This window comes from Empidonax traillii, unplaced genomic scaffold, assembly GCF_003031625.1.
Source record: "Empidonax traillii isolate 1590-97213 ecotype Southwest subspecies unplaced genomic scaffold, ASM303162v1 scaffold330:size615109, whole genome shotgun sequence".
NCBI classification, from domain to species: domain Eukaryota; kingdom Metazoa; phylum Chordata; class Aves; order Passeriformes; family Tyrannidae; genus Empidonax; species Empidonax traillii.
Genome location: NW_020955523.1, coordinates 468069 through 494028, shown reverse-complemented (window position 1 = coordinate 494028; position 25960 = coordinate 468069). Strand labels below are relative to the sequence as shown.

The 25960-nt window shown below is 39.8% G+C and overlaps 1 protein-coding gene across 3 annotated transcripts; it reads right to left on the bottom strand.

Annotated features, from left to right (window-relative positions):
- Window positions 1–12149: 12149 nt before the first annotated feature.
- Window positions 12150–25105, bottom strand: SMPDL3A (sphingomyelin phosphodiesterase acid like 3A). 3 transcript variants are annotated; one of them, XM_027891789.1, is made up of 8 exons: window positions 24885–25105; window positions 23172–23385; window positions 21600–21744; window positions 18586–18682; window positions 17180–17358; window positions 15904–16084; window positions 13823–13947; window positions 12150–12673 (listed from the first exon to the last, which is right to left on the bottom strand). In XM_027891789.1, the coding sequence occupies exons 1-8, from the start codon at window positions 24970–24972 to the stop codon at window positions 12368–12370; spliced, it is 1335 nt and encodes a 444-aa protein (XP_027747590.1). In that variant the 5' UTR covers window positions 24973–25105; the 3' UTR covers window positions 12150–12367. The 3 variants fall into 3 exon arrangements, with proteins under 3 accessions (XP_027747590.1, XP_027747589.1, XP_027747588.1); XM_027891788.1 differs by lacking the exon at window positions 24885–25105 and adding an exon at window positions 24646–24744; XM_027891787.1 differs by lacking the exon at window positions 24885–25105 and adding an exon at window positions 23637–23843.
- Window positions 25106–25960: the final 855 nt, after the last annotated feature.

The following is a 25960-nucleotide window of genomic DNA, read 5'->3' as shown; positions in this document are numbered from 1 at the left end:
TCATTGCCTCCAGCAGCAGATACATTCAAAGACATATCAGCACAAAAGTTGGTCCATGATGTCAGATAACCGAGGGCAGTTTATCTCTTCAACTGTTGCACAGTTCCTTGTTGGAAAATTAGTAAGCTAAATGTCTACTAACATATATTTAAACAGAAACGTTAGGACAGTGGGTTTAAATCAGTTTGTGATTTTTGTCATCTTACGAAATTTGATTTTGCCTAAAAATTCATTCATTATTTTCAAGGGGAAAATAAAATCTTTAGTTAATCCTTTGGTGATTGCTGATTCCTGGGGTAATACATTCAAACATTTTGTGGCTCACACTACTCGCAGCCTCTTGACAGACCCAGGGGAATGAAAAGCAATGGAAGTTTGCAGCTTGTTTTCAAAGGCAAGACACTGAAAGTACATGACCAGATTTTTCTGAAAAAATATTCAACCTAAGTGAAGGGGGAGGAGGATGAGGGGCAGAGATTAAACACTCCATGTTGTCTGAAACATCTCCCACCTTAAAACTGGATCAATTTTGAAAGTACCAATCAATTTACTTTTCAGATGCAAATTTCCAAGACATTGTGGTATCATTTAAACTTGCATGAGGTGTCTGAGAGAATGCAGTCTCATCCTTTTAAAAGCCTTCCAGACCCTTGAGTTTGAAACTTGCTGTGTTTAAATTTAGTTTAAGTAAAGGTTTTAAAGTAATTGAGTAATTGTTAATTAAAATGAAAATAAGTATCCAGATACTTAAGCTGCATGCCTTTATACTTGTTAAAACACAGAGTCAAAGCACAAACAGTAAGGCCATGCTTATCATCCAGCAACACAAATATTCACTAAACAAAGCCCTCCCCTCAAGTTTGTCATCAGCCTTTTTAGGAGCTTCACAATACATTTGCAATCTTCTTTCCACTACAGTCCATTTCTCAAGAGTATGCAGGTGCTGCCTATTTCTGCAGTTCAATGACATATAATGCATGCACATGAAGTGTAATGAACATTTTCATTCAGGATCAGAAGTTGTCTCACAGGCAATTCAATCTGCAGTCTCTCATTTCCAGGTATTGGCATTTGGAGATTGACACATAAAAATGATGGAGCCTAAACTGAGATATTACAGCAAGCCCCTGCACCCACCAGGACATTCAGGGTCTGTCTCTACCTTGCTGTATCTCATACATGCACACTTACACATTTTCAGGAAAGCAGGAAATGTGTGCTGTAGAGGGGCACTAGTAAAATCAGAAATTAGAAGTTTTTGGAAACTGGAAAGGATGTATCTATGAAAAAGTAAAATTAAAAATAGATAGTAAATTTCCTGAGTTTGCCAGCTTATGTTTTCACACAAAACAGAGTTGGGGAGAAGAACGTTTGGGGTTGATTTGTTGCTGAAAGAAAAATAAACAAAACAACTCACAATCTAGAAAATTTGAAAGTATTCCCCCAAGCAGTTTTCTCTGTTAATTAATTTGTCTTCATCATTAGGTTTTTTCTCTTCCTATAATAATAAGCTATGTTATATGACCTCTCCCTTTTTCTTCATGGTACTTTTATTCTCAGTGCTCTACTCCTCACTGCTGCTGGCTAGCAAAGATTACAATTAGCACAAGGAGTTACTTGCAGTCCTGTTCTTAGAATTGTCATTATAACTTGGCAATTCACAGTTCAACCTGATTTTTCCTTACTGCCAGTAATTCCTTGACAAAATCACCTTTCATCCATGAAATCCGAAAAAAATCAACAACAGTGATTTCTTGAAGTCTTGAATCTCTAGTGGATGGATGCCCTATTCCTGGAAGTGTTCAAGGCCAGATTGGATGGGACCTTGAGCAACCTGGTCTGGTGGAAAGTGTCCCAGCCTGTGGCAAGAGAGTGGAACTAGATAACCTTTAAGGTTCCTTCAAATCCAAACCATTCTGTGATTCTGTGATCTCTTGTATTTCTTCAACTGCTCCCAGTTTTCCTCTGGGTCCTCTGTGCAAAGTCAAGAATTGCTTGAGCTATAATTTTTAACATCTTAACTCTTGGAGCAACATACAGAAAATGTGTCTAGAGAGAGGAAGAGGTGAGCTGGCACGCGGCTTTGTTTTTAACTACTTTGATGTAGTGGTTACAATTGTCTTCTGTATTGTAGCAATACTTCCCAGGCAAAAACTACCCAGTTTTGATACTGATGGCGACTGAAGAACAGCAGAACAGACGGAAGGTCATGAAAACATTCAAACAAACCACAAAAGATAAATAGGTCCCTACGCCACTTGTGAATCCTGGATTGCTTTGGTTAAATTTGTAAACAAGGTTAAAAAAACAAAAAAACAAACAAACAAAAAAAACAAACCCATAAGTAAAACCTACACAGGTCTCCAGAAAGAAAAAAAAAAAAAAAAAAAAAAGGCATCTATCTGTACTTATATGAATGTGTTAGGTTGTTTTGGACAACAGTGAGCTCTATTGTGGGGAATAAACATTCTCAGTTCCAGAGGAGAAACCTTCACACTTTAGAAAGGCAGAAAGAAGAGGCTTTTCATTCTGCTGTGAGATGTTGGATTTTGTACTTGTTTTGTGTATGGGGACCCAAGCTTTCATCCTGATGGGGAAGTAAAATAGTTCTTTATGGAGTATTTTATAAAGGACTATCAATCATTCCAGTATGAGTCTGAAGCAGAAGGGAAGCAAAGGAGAGGTCATGCACAAAAATGGTTGTGTTTCAAGCCATGGAACGAAAGGAGATTTGACTGTGGGAAACCAGATTCACATTCATGCACACCCTGAACTTGGCCTTACAGAGCAGATAAGTGCTGCTTATGCCCTCAATATCCTCTCGCTGAGGTCTACCACCTATAAAATAAATCCTGTAATGAATGCAGATTACCTGATAATGCAGTCCTGGAAGGGGCTGATTCATCTCATATCTCTTGCTTACAAATGTACCATGGGGTTACCATAGTTCAGGCAGCCTCATTAAAAGCAGTGCAAAACATGCAGAGCCTGAATGGAGATGAAATAAAAGCCCTATAGATGGCTGTTACACATAATCCATTTGTTACTATGCTTCAGGCAAACAAAGGAGCACATTGTTTATAGAGCTGCTCTCTGCCAGCAGCAGGATAAATTCTTATATGATTCTAGTGAATATTTTACAACATGCCACAAAACAAAGTGTGCCTCCTTCATAATGCTAGTAATTCATAACTGGGAAAGAGATGAAGGCAGAATGGAGAGAGTAAAATCCTGACATCAGGTAATTTGCAACAGCTGTACAAGGAAACCAAAATTATTACTAATTCTGTGCACTCGGGAGACCTGCACCGGAAAAGAGAAGGAATTTTTCCTGATTTTACATGCATTGCATACAGTATACATAAAGGTTAGAATCCATTCCCTAACCACTAAAGTCAATGGTTTGTAGTTTTGCATACCAGTAGGTGAGAAGGTCTCACTAAATTTGGAAGGGCAAAAATAAAGGATATTTTTGAAATAAAAGTTGGCCAGACACCAAAAAACACAGTTGAAAGTAGAGAATGAAGCAATGAATTTAACAAGTAGAGGATCTATCCAGTTATACAACAGGAGAATTTAAAATAGAATTGCTATTTCTAGTTCTGCATTTGGTATGTATGTTGAAGGCTTTTTTCACCAAATGAATGGAAAACATAGTTTGTAGTCTATATATTATTTGCTTTCTCACATCCTGGGTCAAATGATGTAGATGATGTAGATGTAGACTTCATCCTGACCTCTCTGGATTTGCACTAAATTCTAAGCACGCCAACGTAGGTGTGCCTAGCCCAACCAGTTAGCACTGGTTAATTCACATCTTTCACCACACCTTGGTTTTTTTTACAGGAACCATGTCTTTAAGAGTACACTCTCATTGTTCATACACATGAGCAAACCAAAATTCCCGAAGTTGAATTTCTAAAAAGAGACTAAACACTCCTTATGCTGGCATAAACTGAGAGATGGACCTTGTACCCAGACAAAGGAAATGTGTGGAGATTATTCTTCAAGCTGAACATGCAATACACTGCCCCGAGCTAAAGCCTTTGCAATTTAAGCATAGGACACTGGTCTGTTACCCCACCTACACACAAAGTGTTAAGAAATATTTATCACCTGAAAACAAACCTAAGAAAAGGGGTTTCAGGGACAGAGCCAAAAAAACCCAGCTGTGAGGTTTTGTTTAACGGAAGTAAAATAGTTGTGCAACTGTAGCCAGAGATTTTTACCTCTGGTCATGATATGACTTACACAGCTCAGAGGCAAAGGGGCAGGTCTCTCTCAAATGGCCTTAGCTATCCTTCAGGAGGGAAAGCAAAGCAAAGAGACTCTGAATGCAGCTAGGGGCCTCAAAAGGGAATCAACATATCTGCAAGGAAATGGCACACCATGAGGCCCCAACTGTTAATACTATCTTTGTTCAGTGAAGAGAAGTGGTGGCAAAAAATGGCCTGGTGAAAAGACATGAAGACAGCACTAAGGCAGATATGCAAATTTCTGTGGGAAAACATCCCCTCGGAGGCATTGAGAAGCACTGACGTGTTTTCACATAAATCATTAGGCAAGACAGGATCCTATTTTCCATCCAAAATCACTTCAGAAGATGTGGGGACCTGAGAGTCACTCCTCTTCCATACACAAACCGCTTTTGCCTCTATCCACACAGCTTTTTTGCTCACATGGAAATTGCACTTCTGTATAATTGTAGGAAAGTAGCAAATATGATTAAGGTTGTAAGGAATGTATTGTTTGTGTGTACGGGGTAAATACTCATGACCTTGATACGGGAAGAGCCATGTTCAGATTTCCCAATTGCTGATTTTCTGGATTCAAAGTTCCCGAAGTCATTTGAGGCAAAGTGACATTGTTTGTGTCAATGCAGCTAATATATTCAAGAATACAAACTCCAGTGGGATGGATTTCTGCTGCAGCTGGAAGGTCTTATGGACTAAGAAAGCAAGTAAATGAAGTGAGTGAATGGGAATTTTTTGACTGTTTTAAAGCATCAAACCTTAATTGCGGGCATATTCTGAAGGACAGAACCCACTGAAAACTTAAACCGATATTATGCAAGATGCTAATAATTCATAGCTGACATTTAGCAATTAAATAAAAGAGGAAATATGATTGGGTGACAGAGACAATTGCCCAGAGAAGCTGTGGATGCCCCATTCCTGGCAGTGTTCAAGGCCAGGTTGGATGGGGTTTTGAGCAAACTGATCTACTGAAAGCTGTCCCCTGCCCATGGCAGAGGCACTGGAACTAGATGACCTTTCAGGTCCCTTCCAGCTAAACCATTCTATGATTCCATGACAGGGGAAAACATATGGCCTTAGAGGGGTGACTTTAAAATCCTGAGCAGAGAGACAGGCTGAGGAGAGTGGTGGTGGCTGCCCAGCTGGCTGCTGAGAGAAGGGAGCTCATGTTACCGCCACGAGCAAATGGCATCTGCTGAGCAGCTAGCAGGCCTCCAGCTCCAGCACTTGCACCCAAAGGAGAACTGCAGAACATAGGCCCTGAGGAGTCCACTGAATGTTTTTGCTCTACCCTGATGCTCCACTCGCCTGCCTCTGACCCTTTTGCCGGCAAACTCCCTGCTCCTGCTCCTCCTTCCCCTGACCAGACTGAAAACTCCGGTCTTCTGCTAACAGGAATCCCTCCGTCCATCCCTAACGCCTCACACACTACCAGTAACACACTCTGCTTCCCCCTGGGTCACACTTTGAGGGAAGTGCTTCACCCATACAAATATTTCAGCTGAAAATTCCCAGCATCACTGTGGGGTGAGGAGGATGTAAGTGATTAATGGGTCCTCTGCAGAACAAAACCTCCTCAGCTCTGTCACAAGATAGTTGCTATGGTTTTTTGACACTGCTAACAGAAATTTACTCTGGCCAGGGGATTGGAGGAGGGGAGTAGTACAAAAAAATACTATAGAAAAATCCTCCATTGTACACTGGCAATTATTCTGAGCAAAACCCTGTGCCTGTCTAGAATTTCAAGCTCTATATAAATACTTTCAATTAGATTTAAAAAACTAACCAAACAAAAACAACAACAGCAACAAAACACAAACAAACAAAAAAACCCCCACAAACCAAAAAGACAACAAATGAGGAGTCTTTTTTAAGAACAGACAGCTTGAAACATGTCTTGTGATCTATCAACAAGGTCTGTTAGAAATGCTGGTAGGTTTCAGCTAGGTTGATGTAAAAACAACATCAAATACCCCCTCCTGTGAGAGATTAAGTTAAATGTCTTTACAGTGACTCAATTAAGGAAGGCTAGGTAACAATGCAGGCTTCATTGCAATCAGCTGGAACAACCTCGGAATCTTTTAGCATGATATTTTACCAAAATATCAAGTTTCAGCTGGCTTAAAAAATGCTCGGTGGCAGATGGCAGTTTTCATAGGTGTAAAATGTTCTAATATATCAGACAAGTTCTGCCTGAAACATCCAGCAAAACAGGAATGAGAAACTGGCCAAGCAATGTTTTTCAAAGTCTCTAAAAATGAATGCTTCCCAGTTCATGAAACATAAAAAGGCCAGAGCAGCACGCAAGAGTTTAAAGGCACTTTGCCTATCTGGAAAAAGAGTCTTTCTGCATGTATTTTGAATGGCACAGCCATAGGCTTTTATCACCATTCCCACTTGAAGAAAGATCCTGATAGACTGAATACTGGAGATTTGGGCTTCAATGCTTGTCCAAGATTGTAGAGAAACTGCTCTTCTTTAGCAGCCTCAGGCATGCCTATATTGTCTTGTAAACTCCAAAATCCTCAAGATGCAGAGTCCCCCACCTCCCTAGAAACAGTGTATAAGGGGTTTCCATCTACAGTCAAAAAATATCAAACCAGAACACAATTCTGGGAATACAGTTCAAGTGGGTTTGTATGCTTAAGTCTGTTGGCATGTCTTTACATGTCATAAATCAACATTATACAGGCAAACACTGAGGGCAATTTGGAAGGGAAAACAGGATAGCGGTGTTATCACATCATTCTGGGCTACAGGACCAATTATTCCAGGAAAAGCAGTATACTGATACAAATACTCTGCTACTGCTACCTGAGACTGCTTGTTCGTTTCCAGGCAGGACTGTGTTATGTCACATAGAAATGCTTTTTAGGTATATTGGAAAACCCATTCCTGAATATCAAGTAGGATTATTAATTACTTTATTAATTCATCACTTCACTAATTTCAGTGCTCTGAAGGCAGTTTTTACCAGCAGATCATCTGGTCCACATGAACTATCAAAAACCTTAGACTATATAGGACTGAAAAAGCTGCTACAGTGTATCCATTGGCATATACTGTGTTGGACAGGCAAGATGTCAAACTTTATAGCATGTGGGAGAAGTTTTTAGAATTGCTTAACATTTTCAGTGGAAAATGATGTGCCACTACCAGATTTTTTTATATAAATGTAGAACTAACAGTGAAAATTTTAGTTTAGAAAGTTGTTCTGTTCCTGAAGGAGAAAGCATAGTCAACATCACAATAGATGCACACCAAATGCTTGAGGGAGAAAGGCGACAGGCTCAGGTGTAAAACTCCCCTTTGTATATCTCCCTGCCTAAAACCTCGACAAGGTCTTGGTTTTATTCCAGTGGAGAATACTGGAATCTCAAGATGCTTTTCAGGATGGGAAAAACTTTTTAGCACACCTCTACATTTGCAACTTCTCCAGCTCAATTATTCTTTATGTCTGAGTGTTTGCTTTAAAATCTATCAAAGAGTTAACAGTGTTAGAGAACAAAGTGTCTAATTTTCTTACCCAGTGCAAGGTGGAAGGCACGGTGGGGGAATATTTCAGTAATTACATGTAACATATTTGACAAGCAGATTCAGATAAAAGTCAATAAAATTCAGATAAAATTCGAAAAAATACAGATAATAGAAGGAATTTTCTAGACAGTCCTTAAATACCACTCTACCAATGAAAGTTGCACTTGATAAGCTACCATTTGGCCCCATCTGTAAGCATATCAGTTCTCTTTTCATTGCTTCATTAAATCCTTGAGGCTGGGCTTTGCCGCATTTTGAGTAGTTTTGCTTCCAACATTTTTTTTAAGTGATTCCCTCATTATATTTTCATCTGCTGCACGTCCTATTCTACATGTGACCACTCTCCTGAAACCTACTCTGGCAGGAATCAATGCACAGTAGCACACTACTAGGTTCAGTACAGTGCCTTTGCCATTCCTACAACTATCAGAAACTAATTAAGCATACATAGGATGGTTAACACTTTTGGTTATCTTTTCTCTCTGTTTTCTTTGAGTTCCTTCAGTTGTGATATTCTACACACAGTCTGAAAGCAACATTCATTTACACTAGGATTCTTTGCAGACCAGAAAACCATATTCCTTCAGCAGAACAAGAAAGCTAGGATTGACAGATGATAAGTGAATTACCTAAAGCAGTATTTTTTTGGTTGAAAGCTGTAGTGGTGAGCAGCTGTAAGCTAGTTTTCAGCTTTTGGAAAATAAAGAAGGAAAGCAATTAATCTTGTTTAGACAGTTACAGTTACTTTCTTCATTGACATTTTCATAGTTCCTCTTAACTGGGCATAAGAGGCACTTCCAAGAGGTTTGTTTTATTCTTACACCAATGTGACAACTCACCTCGAGATTGTTGTTTCCACAGCAGGAACTTAGATACAGCGTTAAACTAGATATTTATCCTTGTACATGCTGTGTGCTCATCATTTGTCCATTTCACCACAAGGGAATACATGTACTTAGTTACCTCTTTCTGGTTTTGGACAACTTAAGCTCATCAATTTTACTAACAATATGTTACTCACTGCCAGTTTTCTCCAGCCATTTCAATTTCTTCAGGCTGGCAAGTGAAAAACAATAGAAATTATGAGATCACATACAGACACTAATGAGTGCCCCAGTATAAAACAATTAGCATATGCTTCTGGGTAAACCTTCACTTTTGTTTGGATCTGAAGCACACCTTTGAACAGTTTACTGATCATCCTCACTGTGCTTTTATTCATCTTGCAGAGTGCTCTTGGAGAGAGTCCTATCAGATGTAACTGCAGTTGGCAGCTGCGTTTCAAATGTACATCTGAAGTCCTTCAAATGCTACTGAAATGTGCAGCAGTGACATCAGCTCCCCAACTGACCTGTTAAAGAAAGCACTCCTGTTATGCTGCAGTACCCATTAAAGGTAGACATAAGCTCAGACTCTTAACTCCAGTAGAGAATAAAGCACAGAAACTAATCGGAAGGAGACATCAGCTTGCTTGTAGAAGTATTTTCGGTTTCTGTTGCACCCCTTTTCTGCTGGCTAGCTGAGCTAGACTGAGGATACTTTCCATATGATTCAGTTTTCCTCGGATATGGGCTAAGACCCGTACCTACCACAGGGTTCAGGGTCCATCAAGTGCCAGGAGCCTCTAGAAGCCAGCAACCATTTAATACCCAGAGAAAGTGTGCAACAGGACAATACTGCTGAAGTATACAAAGAAGTAGTAGTACTTCCTTCAAAAACTACTTACCTTCAAAAGCTAGAAGTTAAATCCTACAATATCTGAAAAATTACTCTCCTTGTTTATATGCCTCGAGTTTTAAACTGTAGATAAATGAAAAGCTTTTTACTCCACTAGGTGGTGTAATTTGTCTTTCTGTAAAATGTGGCTTTACAAATATTCCCCCTAACCTTCATTCAAGATGGGACCATAAAATACCATCTGAAAAGTGAAACGGAAATTTGGTCTACAGAAGCCAGCTACTTTATCAGGTCATGCCTCTTTAGTGTTTTCTATGATTCCTTAAAAAAGCTTCTGTAAGGACAGGAAAACTTTTCTGTAGAACATTCCTAGATCCATGAAGGAATAAAGTAGGAACCCAAAACAAAACATCATGGTCTCCCTCTATTTCTACTGAGGCATGATGCCTGGTTATCTAAGCTGTTGATGTGATCTATCTCATATATTTTAAAGTGTAATATCTCTAGAAGCTCTCTCTGTGGTTTGTGTCCAAGTTACAAGAGAATGCAGTCAAACATATTCCTGGATCTTTCTTGGCCAGTTAGGCTAGAACTTGCATGGCTATAGTTACCTATAGGAGAGCAGAGAATGCTGGCTTGCATAAAAAGATGTATCTCAGAGGATATACCCTGGCTTGCATAAAAAGATGCATCTCAGAGGATATACCCTGGCTAAATGTAACCCTGGTGGATATAACTCTGTGGCTAAAACAAAAAAAAAAACCACACATTGGCTGGTGCCATCCAACTCTTGGCTTCAACTGAAGTCCAGATAAAAAAAAAGTATGCCTGGATCATATCTTGCTGTTTAGACATTTGCAGACGGTTATTTGTTCATATTCACTGAATAACATCTACTGACACACATACATCAAAAAAAAAAAAAAAGTAAGCAAGATGTCCAACACCCCATCAGCAGCATAGCTCTCTTCCTAGAATTCTGTTGCTACTAAATCATCACATGGCGCAGCTCTGCCTAAGTTTAGCATCAAAGGAATCCATAATGGAAAAATACAACTTGATAATTTTATAGTGCTTCCAGGATGTCTTGTAGGTATTAAGCTTAAACAGAAGCCACAAAACTCACAGAAACCAACCAGTATGAGAAAAGAGATGGCTTAAAGCTCAAGACTGAACTGAACAAAACCCATATGGCAAACTGGAGGAAGCTCAGCTACCCTGTTAGCTGCAACTGCTCTTATGCTATCCACCCACAACTCTGTCTCCTTGTCCTTGGAGAACTGCTACTGGTAAGAGGCATTTTTTTTTAATGAACACACCCATGAGAAATGCTACCAAAGAACACATCCAACACAGACAGAATCATCAGCTTTCAGTGCTGAAACTTTGTGGCACTTCCTCATAGTCTGTACAGTACCCATGTTAATTCAGGTTATTTACATATACAGATACATTTGACAGCAGCCAGAACAGTTTACATGCTCACCATATCTTCTCCAAGCACTGAATTTAAAATATAGGAACTGCCTACCGTGCATTATTAATGGCATTTCTAAACATTAGTGCCACTGAAGGATTTGTTTCTGAATGCAAATTTAACAAACCAACCATTTCCTCTGTTGATTGATGTGCACCAAATCTGAGGTATCTGCATCTGCAGTTGTGCATGACTCAGAAACTTTACCTGAAAATTTTCCGCCAAATACTTCAAGCTTGAGTGGAAACAAACCCAGAAACTTTCTCAAAGGCTACAGTGAAGGCTTTAATCTCATTAAAACTGGATTTGTCTCACAACCACTTCTACAACTCCAGTTACTCAGGGATAATATTATCTAGAGTAGGGTCTGTGCTGCATTATACTGACCAAAGCTTCCAAAAGTGTAGCTCTTGAGGTGACAGAAAAATGGGTAAAGGTCCTTCTTGGTTATACACATACCAGATAAAGGGCCATCTTAATGGCATCATCTTGTGCACATATTTAACCAGAGGAAAAGGAAGGAGCAATTCTGCAATTGTAAATTCATATGTGATAATTTTCATATTAAGTACTAGACTGTTCTGTGAAAAAAGAAACATAAGAAACACCATGACAAGTGCATGACCTGTGCCACACAGAGAATGAATGGATCTGCTATGTCCAATTACTGATGTTGATCAATTTAAACCTGATTCACAGTCTGCTGCAAAATCTTAAACCAGGAGACTCCTTGATGGCTGTATCAATATACATAGCTCTATCATGAGAAAAAAAGCACTTCATACTGGGCAAACACACACATTCTGAAAAAATTAGATTAAGCATTTACAGGATGGAGGTTTGTGTTCCATTAAGTCACTCTTATGCCATCATTAGAGAATGCCCCTAAGCAGAGGTGGGTTTGAGGGATTAAGAAGGAAAACTTGGCACAAGGAGACACCTAATACTGGCATCGCATCAACAACATAACTGCACTCAAGTCTCAGCAAATGCGGGTTTTGCTGACTTCAGTTTGCAATTTGTGACAGCAGATGGTTGAAACCTGCCCCTATGAAAATTCCATGCCTGAAATGGCATTGCCTATGTTTACACATCCTGAGAAGTAAGACTTGGATTTACAAAGAACCTAGTGAGTAACTTCTATTCCCACATGCTGGGATGCCTGTTACACAGGGTACAGGACACTTGAAAAAACAGCAAAGTATTTGGCCACTCTTACATAGTCAATAAGCTTTTATTTAGATGATAAAGGGCAACATGTTTGCAAGAAGAAAGATCTAGGTAGATTTATTGCTCCCCTGAAATTCAGAGAAGTCCCAGTTTCCCTGTCCACATATCAATGCTTGAACGAAAGAACAAGCAGGTTCTTTAAATCACAGGCAAAGTCACTATCTGCATTAACTGCACAGAGATTTCATCTTCACGTTGCCTCCCGCTGGATACATTCTGTGTATGAGGAGGAATCTAAATATTGGATGGCACATATTTGGCAGGTCTTGCACCCCTCTTCACAGACAATGGTTTTGTCATAACTCACAATGAAGTTACTGTAATACTGCTTAAAGAGTGTGCTGTGTGGCATAGACAACTGTTTGGCCATTTCATATAGGCTTTCTGGCTTCAAGTCTTCAATGCCGTAAGTTTTAGTCAGGATGTATTCTAATTTCCAGTTGGATTCATTTTTCTTATTGGCATCTCTGAGGTCCAAGTAAAATTGCCAAAGATCCTACAGTTAAAACAAAACAAAACAAAACAAAACAAAAAAAGAAAGAAAGAAAAACAGAAAGAAAGAAAAAATAGTCACGGCTGTATTGCTTTCTTCCCTGCTTCATTAAGTCTCTGGAGTGATATATTGATTAGGAAGCTGTCACTCCTCATTATTCACAAGCGAATAGAAGGTCATGTCCCACCCCAAGAGCTGGGCTTACACCCAAAGCTGGTACTTGCAGTGCGGTAATGGTGGGGGGATGGGGAGGAGAAGAAAAAGGAGACACAAAAGTATTGTAGGTCTTTCCTGTCCAAACTCCTCTGTGCTCATGCCTGCCTTCGGAGTGGGGCAAAAGGCTAAGAACCAGAAGTCTCCTTTCTGCAGGCACTCATTGAGGGGCAGAATGGACAGAAAAAGAATGGCCCAGGGAGAATTTAAAGGAAAGGAAGAGATCTCAATGCAGGAGTGAAATCCACACAAGAAAGGAGCAGCCTGTATTAGCATAGGTCTCCAGAGAGAAACCCCACTCCCAAGTCAAGCAGCAGGGCACATTGTCACTGACCTCAGTGGAGTCAAGATTTTATCCTGAATTACAGAGAGAAAGCCCAAGTCATTCAGAGTCAATATAACTATACAGGATTCACTTTATCTCCAAAAATCACGAGACTATGGAGTAAAAATATTTTATTTTTTTTCCTTCTAAATTTATCTATCATTTCCTATAAAAAGTATAAACTCTATATAGGGAGATGCATGATTACAAAAGACATCATATGGTTAAAAGCGCTTTTCTTCCTCTGCCCTTCTACACCCTTTAAAAGCCTTTCATGGACTGCATCCCAAAGCTCAGGCTATCTTCAGCAAACAACAAGCCTAGGATTTGAGGTGAACCTCTTCCACAACTGCAGAGCTCCCTGGATTTTGCCTAGAAAAATTCTGATTGTCTTTGATCTCTATCATAAGAATATGCCATTGAGAATAGAAGGTACTGGATAGTCCAGCAGGCACAGAAAGACAGATTTCCTTTCCTTTGTCCAGGAAGAATAATTAGGAGTAAGCACCAAAGTTCCACCAATAGCCGTGATACTATAAAGGCTGATATCTCACTGTAATTTTCAATGACACTATATTTAAGGTCTTAAACAACGCTTTAAAATATTTACTTACCAGCAAGCTATAATCAAGAATATCATACTGATACAATCTGACACCAGGGTTATTGGACTCCATTTGCCATACATTCTTCACTGGGGTTACAGCAGGTGCCACAAACAAGGAATTGACTGGCTTTTCTGCAGGAAAAGGGAAGGTGAGGAGACAATTTTCCTTCAATCATTTCTTTTTCAAACAAATGTTTTTGTAGAGAACCAACAAAGCAAGATCAAGAGTGACTGGCTTAAGGACATTAGCTTTTTTTTTCCCCTGAATAAGCTATATCACTGTGAACTCCTTCTATACTTTCAACAGATAGAACAACACCTGTGTCAAATATGACAGTACCCACTCCAGTGTGTACCACTTAAGTTTGCCTATACTAGAGGCTTCCCAGCCAATTCAGCTACCTGTGCAAAGTGGTGTTGCCTATATGTGAAGCCTCTGCATTTTGCATATTTCTACTGAAGACATATTCAAAATCTTTAGCTGCTGTTTCCATACTGTATTTTACATGTCACTTTATGTGTTTATGATATTATTAGAAACACCAGAGTCTCATCACCTGACCCTGACTTCACTCAGCTACATTAACTCAGCACCCAGTATATGAACACTGATCTTCACAGCAACTGAACTGTGAGGATGCACATGGGTTTTAATGAGACAGAATATGCAGGCAAGCACATTGAGAGATTCTCTGCCATTCTCTGTGGAAGAAGAAAGAAACCCTAACTTTTCCCTTCTCTGACACTGTCACAGCAGTGAAATCACAAGGTCAGTCTCCACATATGAGCAGAAGCTTTGAAAGCCTGGAAATCAGTAGAAGATAAAAGAGAGAAGATAAAACTGGAGAAGATAAAACTGAGCTCTTTCTCATTACACTGATGTTGGCTGCAATATTGCATTTATATTGAATTCTCTGGAATTTTGTCAAGAGGAAAATGTCATGAATAGAAGACAGTCTAAAACTGTACAGATAAACACCATCTGTATGTAGCTACATGCAACTTCACTGTTTAAATCTTGTTAAAAGACGCAAAATTACTAAAATAATTTGGAAGCAGTTGCACATATGAACTGTAATGACAAACACCACGATCAGTCTGTCCTCAGTGAAATTTGCAGTAGAGATGATGATTTCAAGCACAAATGGGACAAGGTACAAAAGATGTAAGTATGAGACCGCCTTAAGCACCATCAAAAAAAAATTACGAAAAGCTAGTTCTTTCATTAGTCTGGATTCTTTTTTACTGGAGATTAATTCCATGATAACACCATGTAAAAAGGCAAAAGATTTGGAATAGTGTTACCCCATTCATCATTTTGGGTATTGCTTTTATAAGTTTATAAAAACCACAGATAATGTGTTTATTACCCAATTAACATTTGTGTATTTTACATAAAGCAAAGCAACGGACCTCTCACAGTTCTGTGCTACAGGCACAACTTGTTACATATCTTCTGTTAGAGATGTTAGAGTGCTCCATATGGCCATGCCCATGCTTCAAACCAAGGGATTTCCAAGCAATAAACAAAAATTTCAGTGTGGGTGATTTTCTTGAAGGGAAATTAGCTGATCTAAGAGATGCAACAGGGAGAGACTTTCTTTCCCCTGCCTCCTGCTTACCCTTATCTTAATTAACTTTGAAGCAGCAGGGAACTCAGCAGAGAGGCACAGTAATGATGCAGGAAACACAAGAACATAGAGCATGTCTAGCTGGCCTGAGAACATTCCCTTTGACACATTACACAATAGCAACTGGCTAGTATAATTTGCCCATGTCACTGCTGAGAGTAGAGAGGAAAGACTAGAAATTCTTGTCTAGGCACAAGCATTTATTAAAAAAATAGATTAGGAAGCTCGAGGAGTCTCTTCTGACTTCAATAAAAAAAGACAGTCTGACTTGCAAGATTCTCTTTGGAAAAAGAATGGGAGTGTGTGAGACTTGAACTCTTGCAGATATAGAGCAGTATTTCCCAATTTCCTTTTCCAATTATTTATAACAGAGGTTGACTAGGAAAAACATGCAAGAAAGTATTAATTTGCTTTTAATCAGGAAGAAAAAGATTCAGGAGCCAGCAAGCATCATTACCTTCTTCATCCAGGAGGACCATGATACTATCTCTATGTGTATGTCCAAAAAACTGGCCCGCAATAACACTACTGTATTTGCGAAAAATCTTTACCAGTCTCTCATTGTAATACTCCCTTATAGCTGTAGTATTCCTTGCATATGGCAAGTATCCTACCGGTACATGACCTATTATATACACCTAAGGAATTAAATACAGAAAGCACAATTAGCACCTTCACTTGAAACTTACACTTTTCGCTGTAACCTAGAAATGGTTACTACAGTTTCATAATAATGCTGTCTCGGTAATGGCATTCTGAAAGGTGTAAATCATGACAGGTTTTTTTTATATAAAATACAAGCAGTAAGAATGTTTAAATTTATATTATCACTTAAGTACATTATTAGAGGAAAATATTTCTAATAAATCTATGTGTGATTTTAGGCCTAAGGAAAATGTTATCAATTACTTCAAATGAAAAAAATTAGTTACTAGGGCAAGACTTAGAATTTGGCATTTCAAGAGGATAGAAGGAAAAACTTATGTTCAAGTATTACAGTGCCTGCATGGTTAGAGAGCCACCAGAAATATGGAAAAACTAGTTAAACCCCCTCTGTCTGAGGCAGAGACTTAGTGGCAACTGCACACACCAGTTAATATGCTGCAGTTTCATGAGGAAAGGAAATCTCTCATTTCTCCTGACTGGACTATAATATTTTTTAAATTACAACACTGCAGCAAAATGTAAACATGTTTCAAATTAAGCACATCTTCTGCTCAGATGATGATCCAATCCCTGCACCAATCAATCAATCAATCAATCAGGAGCCAACAATTCACTTCAAAACCTCAGTAATATATGACAATTTACTATAACACTCAAAACATAGCAATTGCTGCAGCTTGGCTAGGTTTCATGGTTGACAAACTCCTTTCTAATTTCTATTTTTGATACTTTTAATTATATGAAAATGTAAATCAAACGTGCTAGCTTTTCTCTTAGTCTAAGACTGTAGATTTTAAAATTAAAGGCTATGGGTAAAAAAGGTAAGAAACTGGCTTCTGCAGTATTTTACACAATACGAAAGTAAAGGTGATTTGCTGTATACTTTGAGAAACTTCACTGAACTATTTTATTAATTGTTGTAGTATAATGTAGCTATCCAAAGAGGAATTATTGAAAAACAGATTTTAATTTTTTACTATCTTTGGCAGCATTATTATTCTTCTAGAAGCATGTTTATATTTTCATTGTATCTACTTCTTCTGATGGGTTGTGTTCACGGCCCCTACCTTTTCCTTGTTTTGTGAAGAGGTTTCAAGTACTGCCTCTAGCCAGGCAAACTGGCTGGCTGGGTCAGTGATATTCACAGTTACGCTGTTGGGACTGTAATATAAATTTGTGTTCAAACTGATTATCCTGAGTGGTTGAGAGCTGTCACCGGATTCGAACAGCTGTGTGTAGAAGCCACCTGTGAAAACAGGACCAATATCCTATGAAAAATGAATGGTTTCAAGGCACAACTTTACAATCAAAGTACACCACTGACAAATAACCCACCTTACTCTTTCTAATAGACTATGCATGCCTATTCAAGCCACATATCACCTTATCACAACAGAACATCTTAACAATGTTTTCAGCCACATTTTAGTACAAATTGACACTGGATTATTTATGAATTATTGCCTGTAATTGTCTTTGTGTTTATTTGACAGTATTCAGACGCAATTATCACAAGCAAGAAGTACCCTGTAATGTTTCTTCCACACTGAGATACAATAGTTGTTAAAAGGTCCACATTTATTGAAATACTGCAAACATACAGGCTCCTCCAGGAAGAACTGTTTGAGTTTAGTAGCCTTGTACTTTGAAAGTCATTTAACTTCAGATTGATAACATGATGAAAAGATCACATTTTTCAGTTTTAGCTCCCAAAACTCTCGACAGCATGCTGAGCTTCTTCAATGGATGTAACCTCATAGTTCAGTGGAGCTATAGCAACAGAATTATATGTGAACTTATGATCTGCCCTTTGAGTTTTATTATCCTTCTTCAAGTTTCTACTTCCATTCTTATCCCGAGTTTGTTCTCTTTCAGGGCAAAATCCACAAATTAAACTTCCAAATCCATAATGTTTGAGTGGATTGGAAACTGGGTTGCGCTTTTCAGTCCTTTGCTAAAAAGAACAATCCTAATTAGGATATCAATATTCTACCAGTCAGTAAGTCGGACACAAATGTTAACAGTATAATCACTGTGACTATGTGCTATCATAACCTGAACAAAAATGTACCTATTCAATATGCTCTGAAATACATATAGCATTTAAACAGAAACAACATTTTAACAGTTTTTTACAACCAAAGTTAAGTTTTCTTGTGCATCCATATGCCTTCATCTAAAAAGTATTAAGAGATATTAAAGGCAGAAAGGTATTTCACGTGCATTGGTACAAAGTCAGTAACACTGTACATCTCTACAAGAAGCAATAATTATTGTATCAGAAAGGAATAAATATATTCTGAATAAAGGCATTGCCATTCAAAAAGATAAGTAACTTCTTCCGGGAGAAGCATTACAGATAATCCATTGTTCTGATTCATCCTATGAGGCTTAGCTAAACAAACAGGACAAATCCATAAAAACATTAATTTCCTAAGCCCTAGCTTCACAATGCATTACTGCCATACTTTACCTTTTCTGAAGGTATTGATTGCTTCATCATTTAGCCAAGGTTTCCAGAAATCGGCAACAGCATTGTAAACTTCACTGGTAGTTACAGGAAGCTGATCCTGTGAGAGAGGAGAATCTGGCTAAGTCCTAGCATTCAGACAGACAGACAAAAAAATCACTAAATTATGCTACCTGGTCTCTTTCATAACACATAAGTGTATCCAGTCATCACCAGGAGGAATTCAAGAAAGGAAAAAAAGCAACTTCTGAACATCCAGTACTGCTGATTAGCTTCAAATGCCTAAACTTAGTCAGAACCGACTGCATGGCCTTGTTAATGCATTGATAAACTAATGTCAGAAATATGTCAAACTTTAGGAATACAGCAGAATGGAAAACCACACATTCTGCAAAATTAATAAACATATCAACTGACAAGTCAAAGTCTAAAAATAAACTCTCTTGGATGACAAGCTTGAATGTAAGCTCCTTTTAAAGAAGGTGATTTTTTCAAGAACTTGAAGTTCATAGCAGCTCCCCAAAACTCCGCTACAGCTCTCAGACACATTTAGATGAAATTGGCAAATATTACTGTGGTGTCCTGTAGTTCTAGTAATGAAGCATTTAAAATATAAAAGAAAAAGTTTTGTCAATGTTTTCTCCCACCAGCTTTAATTAGGACTGTAGCATTCTTCATCCTGAGCCACAGCCTGTTAAGAGCTTGGATCTAACCCTGACAGGAAGATACCAGCCTGGCCTAACAGGGGTTGAAAAACAGGAACAGCATTGCAGTGCATGTTTTCTTAAACATAAAATTTGACCTTTCCAAGATCTTCGAAACTAAACCTACGTTGTTAGAGGCTTAGGCAGTAAGTCTCTGTCTAGGAGCAGTGCAATCAGACGTCTGTTGAGAAATTTGTTTCTTGCAGTGCACAGACATCAGTTATTAGGACAGCTTTGAGCCAGACCTAACAGTCACTAACAGACGCAGCAAAATCTGATCTCAGATAAGAGGCCATGTTATGGACTGAAGGTGGTTTGGACCCAGGCAAGCCAGTGTTCTGTGAACTGCTAAACAGCAGTTTGTGAATTTGTTTTAAGCAGAGGTAAGGGTGTGAAGCAAATAAGACAATGCAGAAAGACTGAGGTCACAATATACGATCTGAAAGGTATCCCAATGCTTGATTATACTGAGTAGTGTTTATAGCATGTTCTGCAAGAAAAATCACTCAAGACTGTCCAGTTGTTAAGACAGGTCAGAATACAACTGAGAGCAATAAAATTCTTCCGTGCATGGTGAGCACGCAGCTCTCACACTTGCTTTGGAGCAGCCTACAGGGTGTGGCTTGCTCCACATCACTTCCAGCCTACAAGACATTTGCCAAGCATACCCATATGAAATGGACATAGAGAAGTGTCATAAACTGCAAAAAACAAACATTAAAACAATCAAAACAGTTGAAATGACCCCATGGTGGGAATATTCTTATCCCATGGCCTTTTTCAAGCAGTAACTGAAAAGCATGCCAGTTCCACACATTGGTGAAGCATGCCATTTCAAAGCAAAGTATCACACAAACACTCCTGTGTGGCTTTGTGCAGAGAAAACTGCAACAATCACCAGTTATTCTAATCATCTGCCTGCTTCAAAGTCTTATTTGATGTCCATCTGCCCCTCCTGCCCATCTTTTTTTCTATTTTCAGATTTAAATTCACAAACAAAATTCATATTTGCTGAAAAAGTCACTACATTGTTTGTCCACAAGGTTATTGTATCTAGTTTTTTTCTTCTATATCAAAGAAGACTGCTGAATGACAACTATTCTCTGTTTAGACATTTTTAAAAACAAAACAAAATGAAAACAAAACACTGAGACCTTAGTTAAGGTGTTATTTATCAAAGTACTTTACCAGAGGTTTCCAGTGAACCAACCTGACCCATCAGTGCACCTGACAAGCCGACACAAAACTACCACAGTAAAAACACAACAGACTGAAGTCCCAGTTTGGTTTGTATGCTCACATTTCCAGTATATGTCTAGCTCCTATTTTTGTCTCTCACTTTTCTTTTTCCCACTCTCTCAGCACCTCTGTTACTCTTCAGTCTCCACTCTTCAGCAGGAAACCACTAACTCCAGCAATGACACAGGCAATGATATAATTACCTACTACACCACACCAACATATACCCTGACAGGCCTAATGAATAACACAGAAAGCTGGAATAAATCCTTTGGGTTGTGAAAGGGTGTTACTGAATTGCCATGAGGCATTTCAAACAAAATATTTTAGCTGATCTGCTCCACATCCCTTCTGATCCCCTCAGATCCAATGACAGCATTTGCTTCTGAGTCCTGTGTGCTGCCAGATCAACCCACAACACGCTTTAAAGGACACATGAAGCAACTGTTTACATTTGAGCTATGCCAAGAACAATATTCACAGTACAGTCAAAGTGAAAAAGTCCTCAGCTGCACAGAGAAATATTCACATTGATGATTCACTGGCTAAGTGTCCAATAAGGGAAGAAAAAGATATATTTTTAATAATAGTGGCAAAACTATAGGGACATTACAAAAATTCTGCCATTAGTTTGGTTAAAAAAAAATAAATCCAGTGATGCCAGCACACAGATTTCCAGCAGGCCTTCCAGTGCACCTTGAAACTTATCACAGACTCACAGATCCATTAAGGATGTAATTTCTGATGCGCATGCATGACAGCAATAAAAAAATAAGCATGTATTAACTATTTCAACACATGGTAGTTCCAAGCCATGAGGAATGATCAGCAGTGAATTCACATGATCTCAGGCCATGTACAGATTTTACCTGGCATCAACCTTTCCTTAGGTATGAGCACGAAGAGAGAGATCTAGTTTCTTTTCTACAGTGGAACTAGTGATCATTTTAAATGCTAACTTGTAGTGCTAATGCTAACTAATGAAGAATTATAGAATTCTGTTTCCAGAATGATTTCTGAGGCGTTAGGAATGCACTCAGTATAATGTATAAACAAACAGCTAACTTGTTTTACCTGTGGCCAGTAGTCATGATTGCCCAAGGCTGGGAAAACCTGAAGATCTGGAAAGAAATTACGAATTGTAGAACTCATATTGCCTATGATGCTAATGACCAACTTTGTGGAGAGCTCTTCTACAGGAACATGAGGAGGGCTATCTCTGAAAAAGAAAAAGGCTTTACTAACAAAGGTTTGTTAGCAACATAAGGGAAGGCAAAAAATTCTGCAAATACATCTACATTCTAGCATGTAAGCCTACTATACTTTTTAATTAAACCCACTGAATTCCTTGAAAGGCTTACTGTAAAGGCATTAAAAAAATGCAAACAAGTAGACTAATGTTTATCCTATGTTTCATATCATAATGAAGATTTCTTACAAATTAAATTAATACCATCATTTTGAGCTACTGTGCAGTTTGGGTTATATGTCTTTCATCATCTGTATAACTTTGCAGGTTTTTTTTTTCCCTTTTAACAACATTCTGTTGAAAATTAGGTACAATAAGGTAAGTGAAATAAATTCATCACTTATCTTCATATACTAGTATATATATATATATTATATATATATATATATATATATTAACACCCTTCCCCAGCAAAGTTGACACAACATAAACAAACTAGTTCTCACAAACACTCAAAAATATTAATCTCTTTGATAAATCATCCATTGATCTATACAAAAAAAAAAAATACGTGATGGTAGAACTGAGAGTTTTCCTATGGCAGAAGAGTACATCAATGCTATCTTTCATGAATACCTAGAAAGTAACAGGGCATAGTACTATCAAGCTACTCATATGCCTCCCTTTCATACTTCTCCAGTCCCACTGTTAAGGCACACAAAGCCTCATAGGTAACACCTATGTGAGAGTATTATTATGCTCACTTTCTAATATGGAAGATGGAAACAGGAAAGGTAAACGTTTTCACTCAACAAAGGCCTGCAATGAGGGACACTTTCTTTAGAAGCACATACAACTACGAGTGACAATACTGAAGAGAGAGGCAGCAACTATGACACTGTTACCCTCCCCCTGTGAGCCTCTGATCTAGAATCCATACAGGCACCAAAGCAGACTGGTAACTTTATACACAAAAAAAAAATAAAAAATTGCATAAGCTATAGTATTGCTTGTTCTAGTTACCTTTTAAAGAACCAAATACAGTGTAGTTACAGGGTATCTTCTAAGAAAGGATGCATTCAGATTTAGACTTCAGATGCAGACCTGAAGATGTACAAAATTCACTGCCTCCCATAATAATTAATTCCAGTCAGTTATTACCCTTTCTTTTTGCTTTTTCCATTTTCCACCCTCCCTGCACCATTGCTATCAACTTACACTAACACAGCCATGTGGTAAATATCACAATGAACAGTCCAACAATTAGTACAGAGATCGAAGTCTGTTCCTGAGGCCTTATATTCTCAGTCTTCCACCTAGTAGCCATTTGGACAACTAAAGGGACAACTATCATTTGTGACATATTGAACTCAGATCTGCTGGTGCAAATATAAACTTGCGAATTACCACACTATACGGCTATCCAGCTTTCACTGCAGAGTGACTTGAACACTTACCCTGTCCAAATCATGAACGAAACCTGCTCTTTTGAATCCTTCATGAATGCAAATGCTGACAAAATAAGTTGGTAAGGAGAATCGCACAAAAAGTCTCCAAATGGGCCTGGGTTGGAGGCATTGGCTCCTTTGGAAGAAGAACAAACTTTGGTGCGATCAGGGGTAATGTGATAAGTCGGATCTAAATGTAGATCAGATACATGCCAGAACTGCCCTGTTTTCAGAAAACAAAGATTAAAGAAAATGCATTATTTGCATCTGAACTGGATATACAAGGGTAATGCCAAGTTTGCTCCACTTTGTCTACTGCTATTCCTCTCTAAAGTCTTGAAAAGGAGAATAAATTTAACAAATTGTTGATTAGCCTGTCTGATAAGCGTGGGCAAGTTCTGTAGTCAAGTCCTTCATGTGGTCCACTTAGAAAAACTGAAAACAGAAGCAGAGGCACGAGTTTACACTATTCACCAGAAATAAAATGAAGATTGGAAGGAACTGAAAAATCAGCTCTTTTTCATTAATAGCAATCTGGAAACTGTAGAGTAGAGAAGGCAATAAAAGGACTTCTCCACTTCACCTGAAAAGAGAGGGAGTTGCATTTTAATTATTTTTCCCGAGCTTCCCTGGCTGGAAGCTACTATAAAAGATCAGTCTAGAAAGAATGGCAAGAAACAGCAATGTTTCCTGTGTGTGCAAAATGTGTTGTTCTTGTTTCAGTGTGTGCAAGAATTTCAAAGCTCTTCTCTTTAGCAGTCTCAGTAGCAAAGGTTGGGCTTCTCACCATATAGCAGTGTGTCAGCCTTACCTATTCACTGTTTTCCAGGCTGACGTTCTCAGCCACGGCTACACAGCACTGCATGGATAAAGAAGCTGAGAAGTTCAGGAGTATGCTGAGCATGGTGAATGAAGACTGTATTAGTCTACAAGCCTTGAAGTTTCATGTAAAATAAGAGTAATTCCTTTCTGTCCGTTTCAAAGCACTTGGTAGAGGCTGTGATAAGCATGTATCTGGGGCAGTGGTTGTGAAACAGGGACGGATATAAATTGATTTTTCCCAAGGTCACATGCCCACTCTGTGGCTGGGCAGGCACCACGCGACTCTGCCCCGTGGAGCTTTATTTCAGGAAGCAAAAAACCAGCAGTGTTCTTTAAAACCCGCAAAACCGTGACTCCTACGATCAGGACTCAGAGAAACGCCGGGGTACTGCTGCGTGTTCGGTCCGAGGCCAAGTGTGAAGCGACATGGAATGAAAATTCTGTGGGAAACCCTTTGGGAGCACTCACCTGCGCGCAGGGCCGCACCAGGGGCCGCGGCGGGCAGGGCGTGGGTGTGTTTGCTGACAGCGCGGAGCCCCGGCGCGGTGTTTGCAGTGCGTGCCTCTGGACAGCGAGCCACAGGCAGGGCCCCGCTCACCTCACCTCACCTCGCCTCCCCCGCCGGATAACTGGATGTAAACCCCGCTTATCCCCCCCGTACCTGAAAAGCGCCGTGTTTACTGATCTAATAGTGACGTGCAGCTGGAGCCAGCTGGGACAGGGAATACCGCGGCAGGGGGCTCAGCGCGGGCAGCAGTCCAGTGGAGCGGACAGGAGGCACAAGCGGGCAGCGCGCACCCCGGCCACCCCCCATACCCACCCCCGGCAGCCGGGCCGGCAGTGCCCCCGGTCGCGCCTCCCTCCCCCGGCCCCCGCAGGCGCTGCCTCCCTCCGACTCACCCACGGCGGAGCGGGGCTGCGGGCCGGCCGGTGCCGCCTCCAGCGCGGCGCAGAGCAGCGCCAGCCCCAGGGCCACCCGCAGCTCCATGTCGGCCGTGCGGGAGAGCGCGGCCCGCCGGCGGCTCTGCTCATGTGACTGCCCGGGAAAGGGGCGAGCCACAGGCGCCTTGTGCAAGCCCCGGCCCTCCGCGGCCTCGCCGGGGCTGCCGGAAACCACGGCGCCCCGCCCGCCCGCTCAGGGCCAGCAGCCGCCCCTGGCCGCGGTTCCCCAGGGGCCCGGCTGCCGTCGCCTCCGCCCGCTGTGCCCGCGGTGACCTTCAGGGGAGCTCGCAGGAGCCAAGCCTGGCCGTGGGCAGCGCTCAAGTAAGGGCACTGGCTGGTGTGAGGTGGCCTCGAAGGAAGGCTGCTCTCAAGACACCCCACCCACACCTCAAACTTTTCTTGGAAGGATGGATCCCGGTTACTTAAGGTTCTTAAATAAAAAAAAAAAAAAAAAATTAAAAAAAAAAAAACCACCAAACAAACAAAACCCAAAACAAAAAACTGATGAAATATGCCGTGAAGTAAGTACACGTCTAATTCAGCTTAAGGGAAGTGATGAGGTGTACTGTAAATTATGAGTCTCCTCTGCCAAGGCTGTGTGGTAGCAGAGCTGCTGTTTATTGCTGAAGTCAGAGTAGTTTTGTCTTGAGGAAGAGTACTTGCCGTCAGTTTTAGGAGCAGATGACTATTGTGGTGTCACAGATCCTGTGGCTGCCCTTAAATATCACAATGCTCAGCATGCTTTTCTGTACAGATCTGCTTTCCAGGGCTCTGCAAAGCTGCTTTATTAGCAGCAGCTGGAAGTCCCATGTCACTTCACTCCTCTGAGCAGTGCTACAGGCACTACTTCTCCACTTTTCTCTAATTTGTCATTTATATTTTTTATCATTAGAGTAGCAAAAGACTTTACCAATAAGATTCATTGTGGTTTCATATTACGTAAAAAACTGATGTTTGTAGGGAAAAATAGCACCTATAATGTAAAATATTTACTGTTTAGGGTTTATCTTTAAATGCAATGTCTCTGCATCCCT

Bases quoted from the DNA above. Each gene is read 5' to 3' on its own strand.
- SMPDL3A (XM_027891789.1), bottom strand. From the start codon at position 24,972: ATGGAGCTGCGGGTGGCCCTGGGGCTGGCGCTGCTCTGCGCCGCGCTG. The intron at 23,386-24,884 runs GTGAGTCGGAGG...TTCTGAAAACAG, and splicing joins GCAGCCCCGCTCCGCCGTGG to GGCAGTTCTGGCATGTATCT. The intron at 17,359-18,585 runs GTAAAGTATGGC...CTGTTTTCACAG, and splicing joins AATCAATACCTTCAGAAAAG to GTGGCTTCTACACACAGCTG.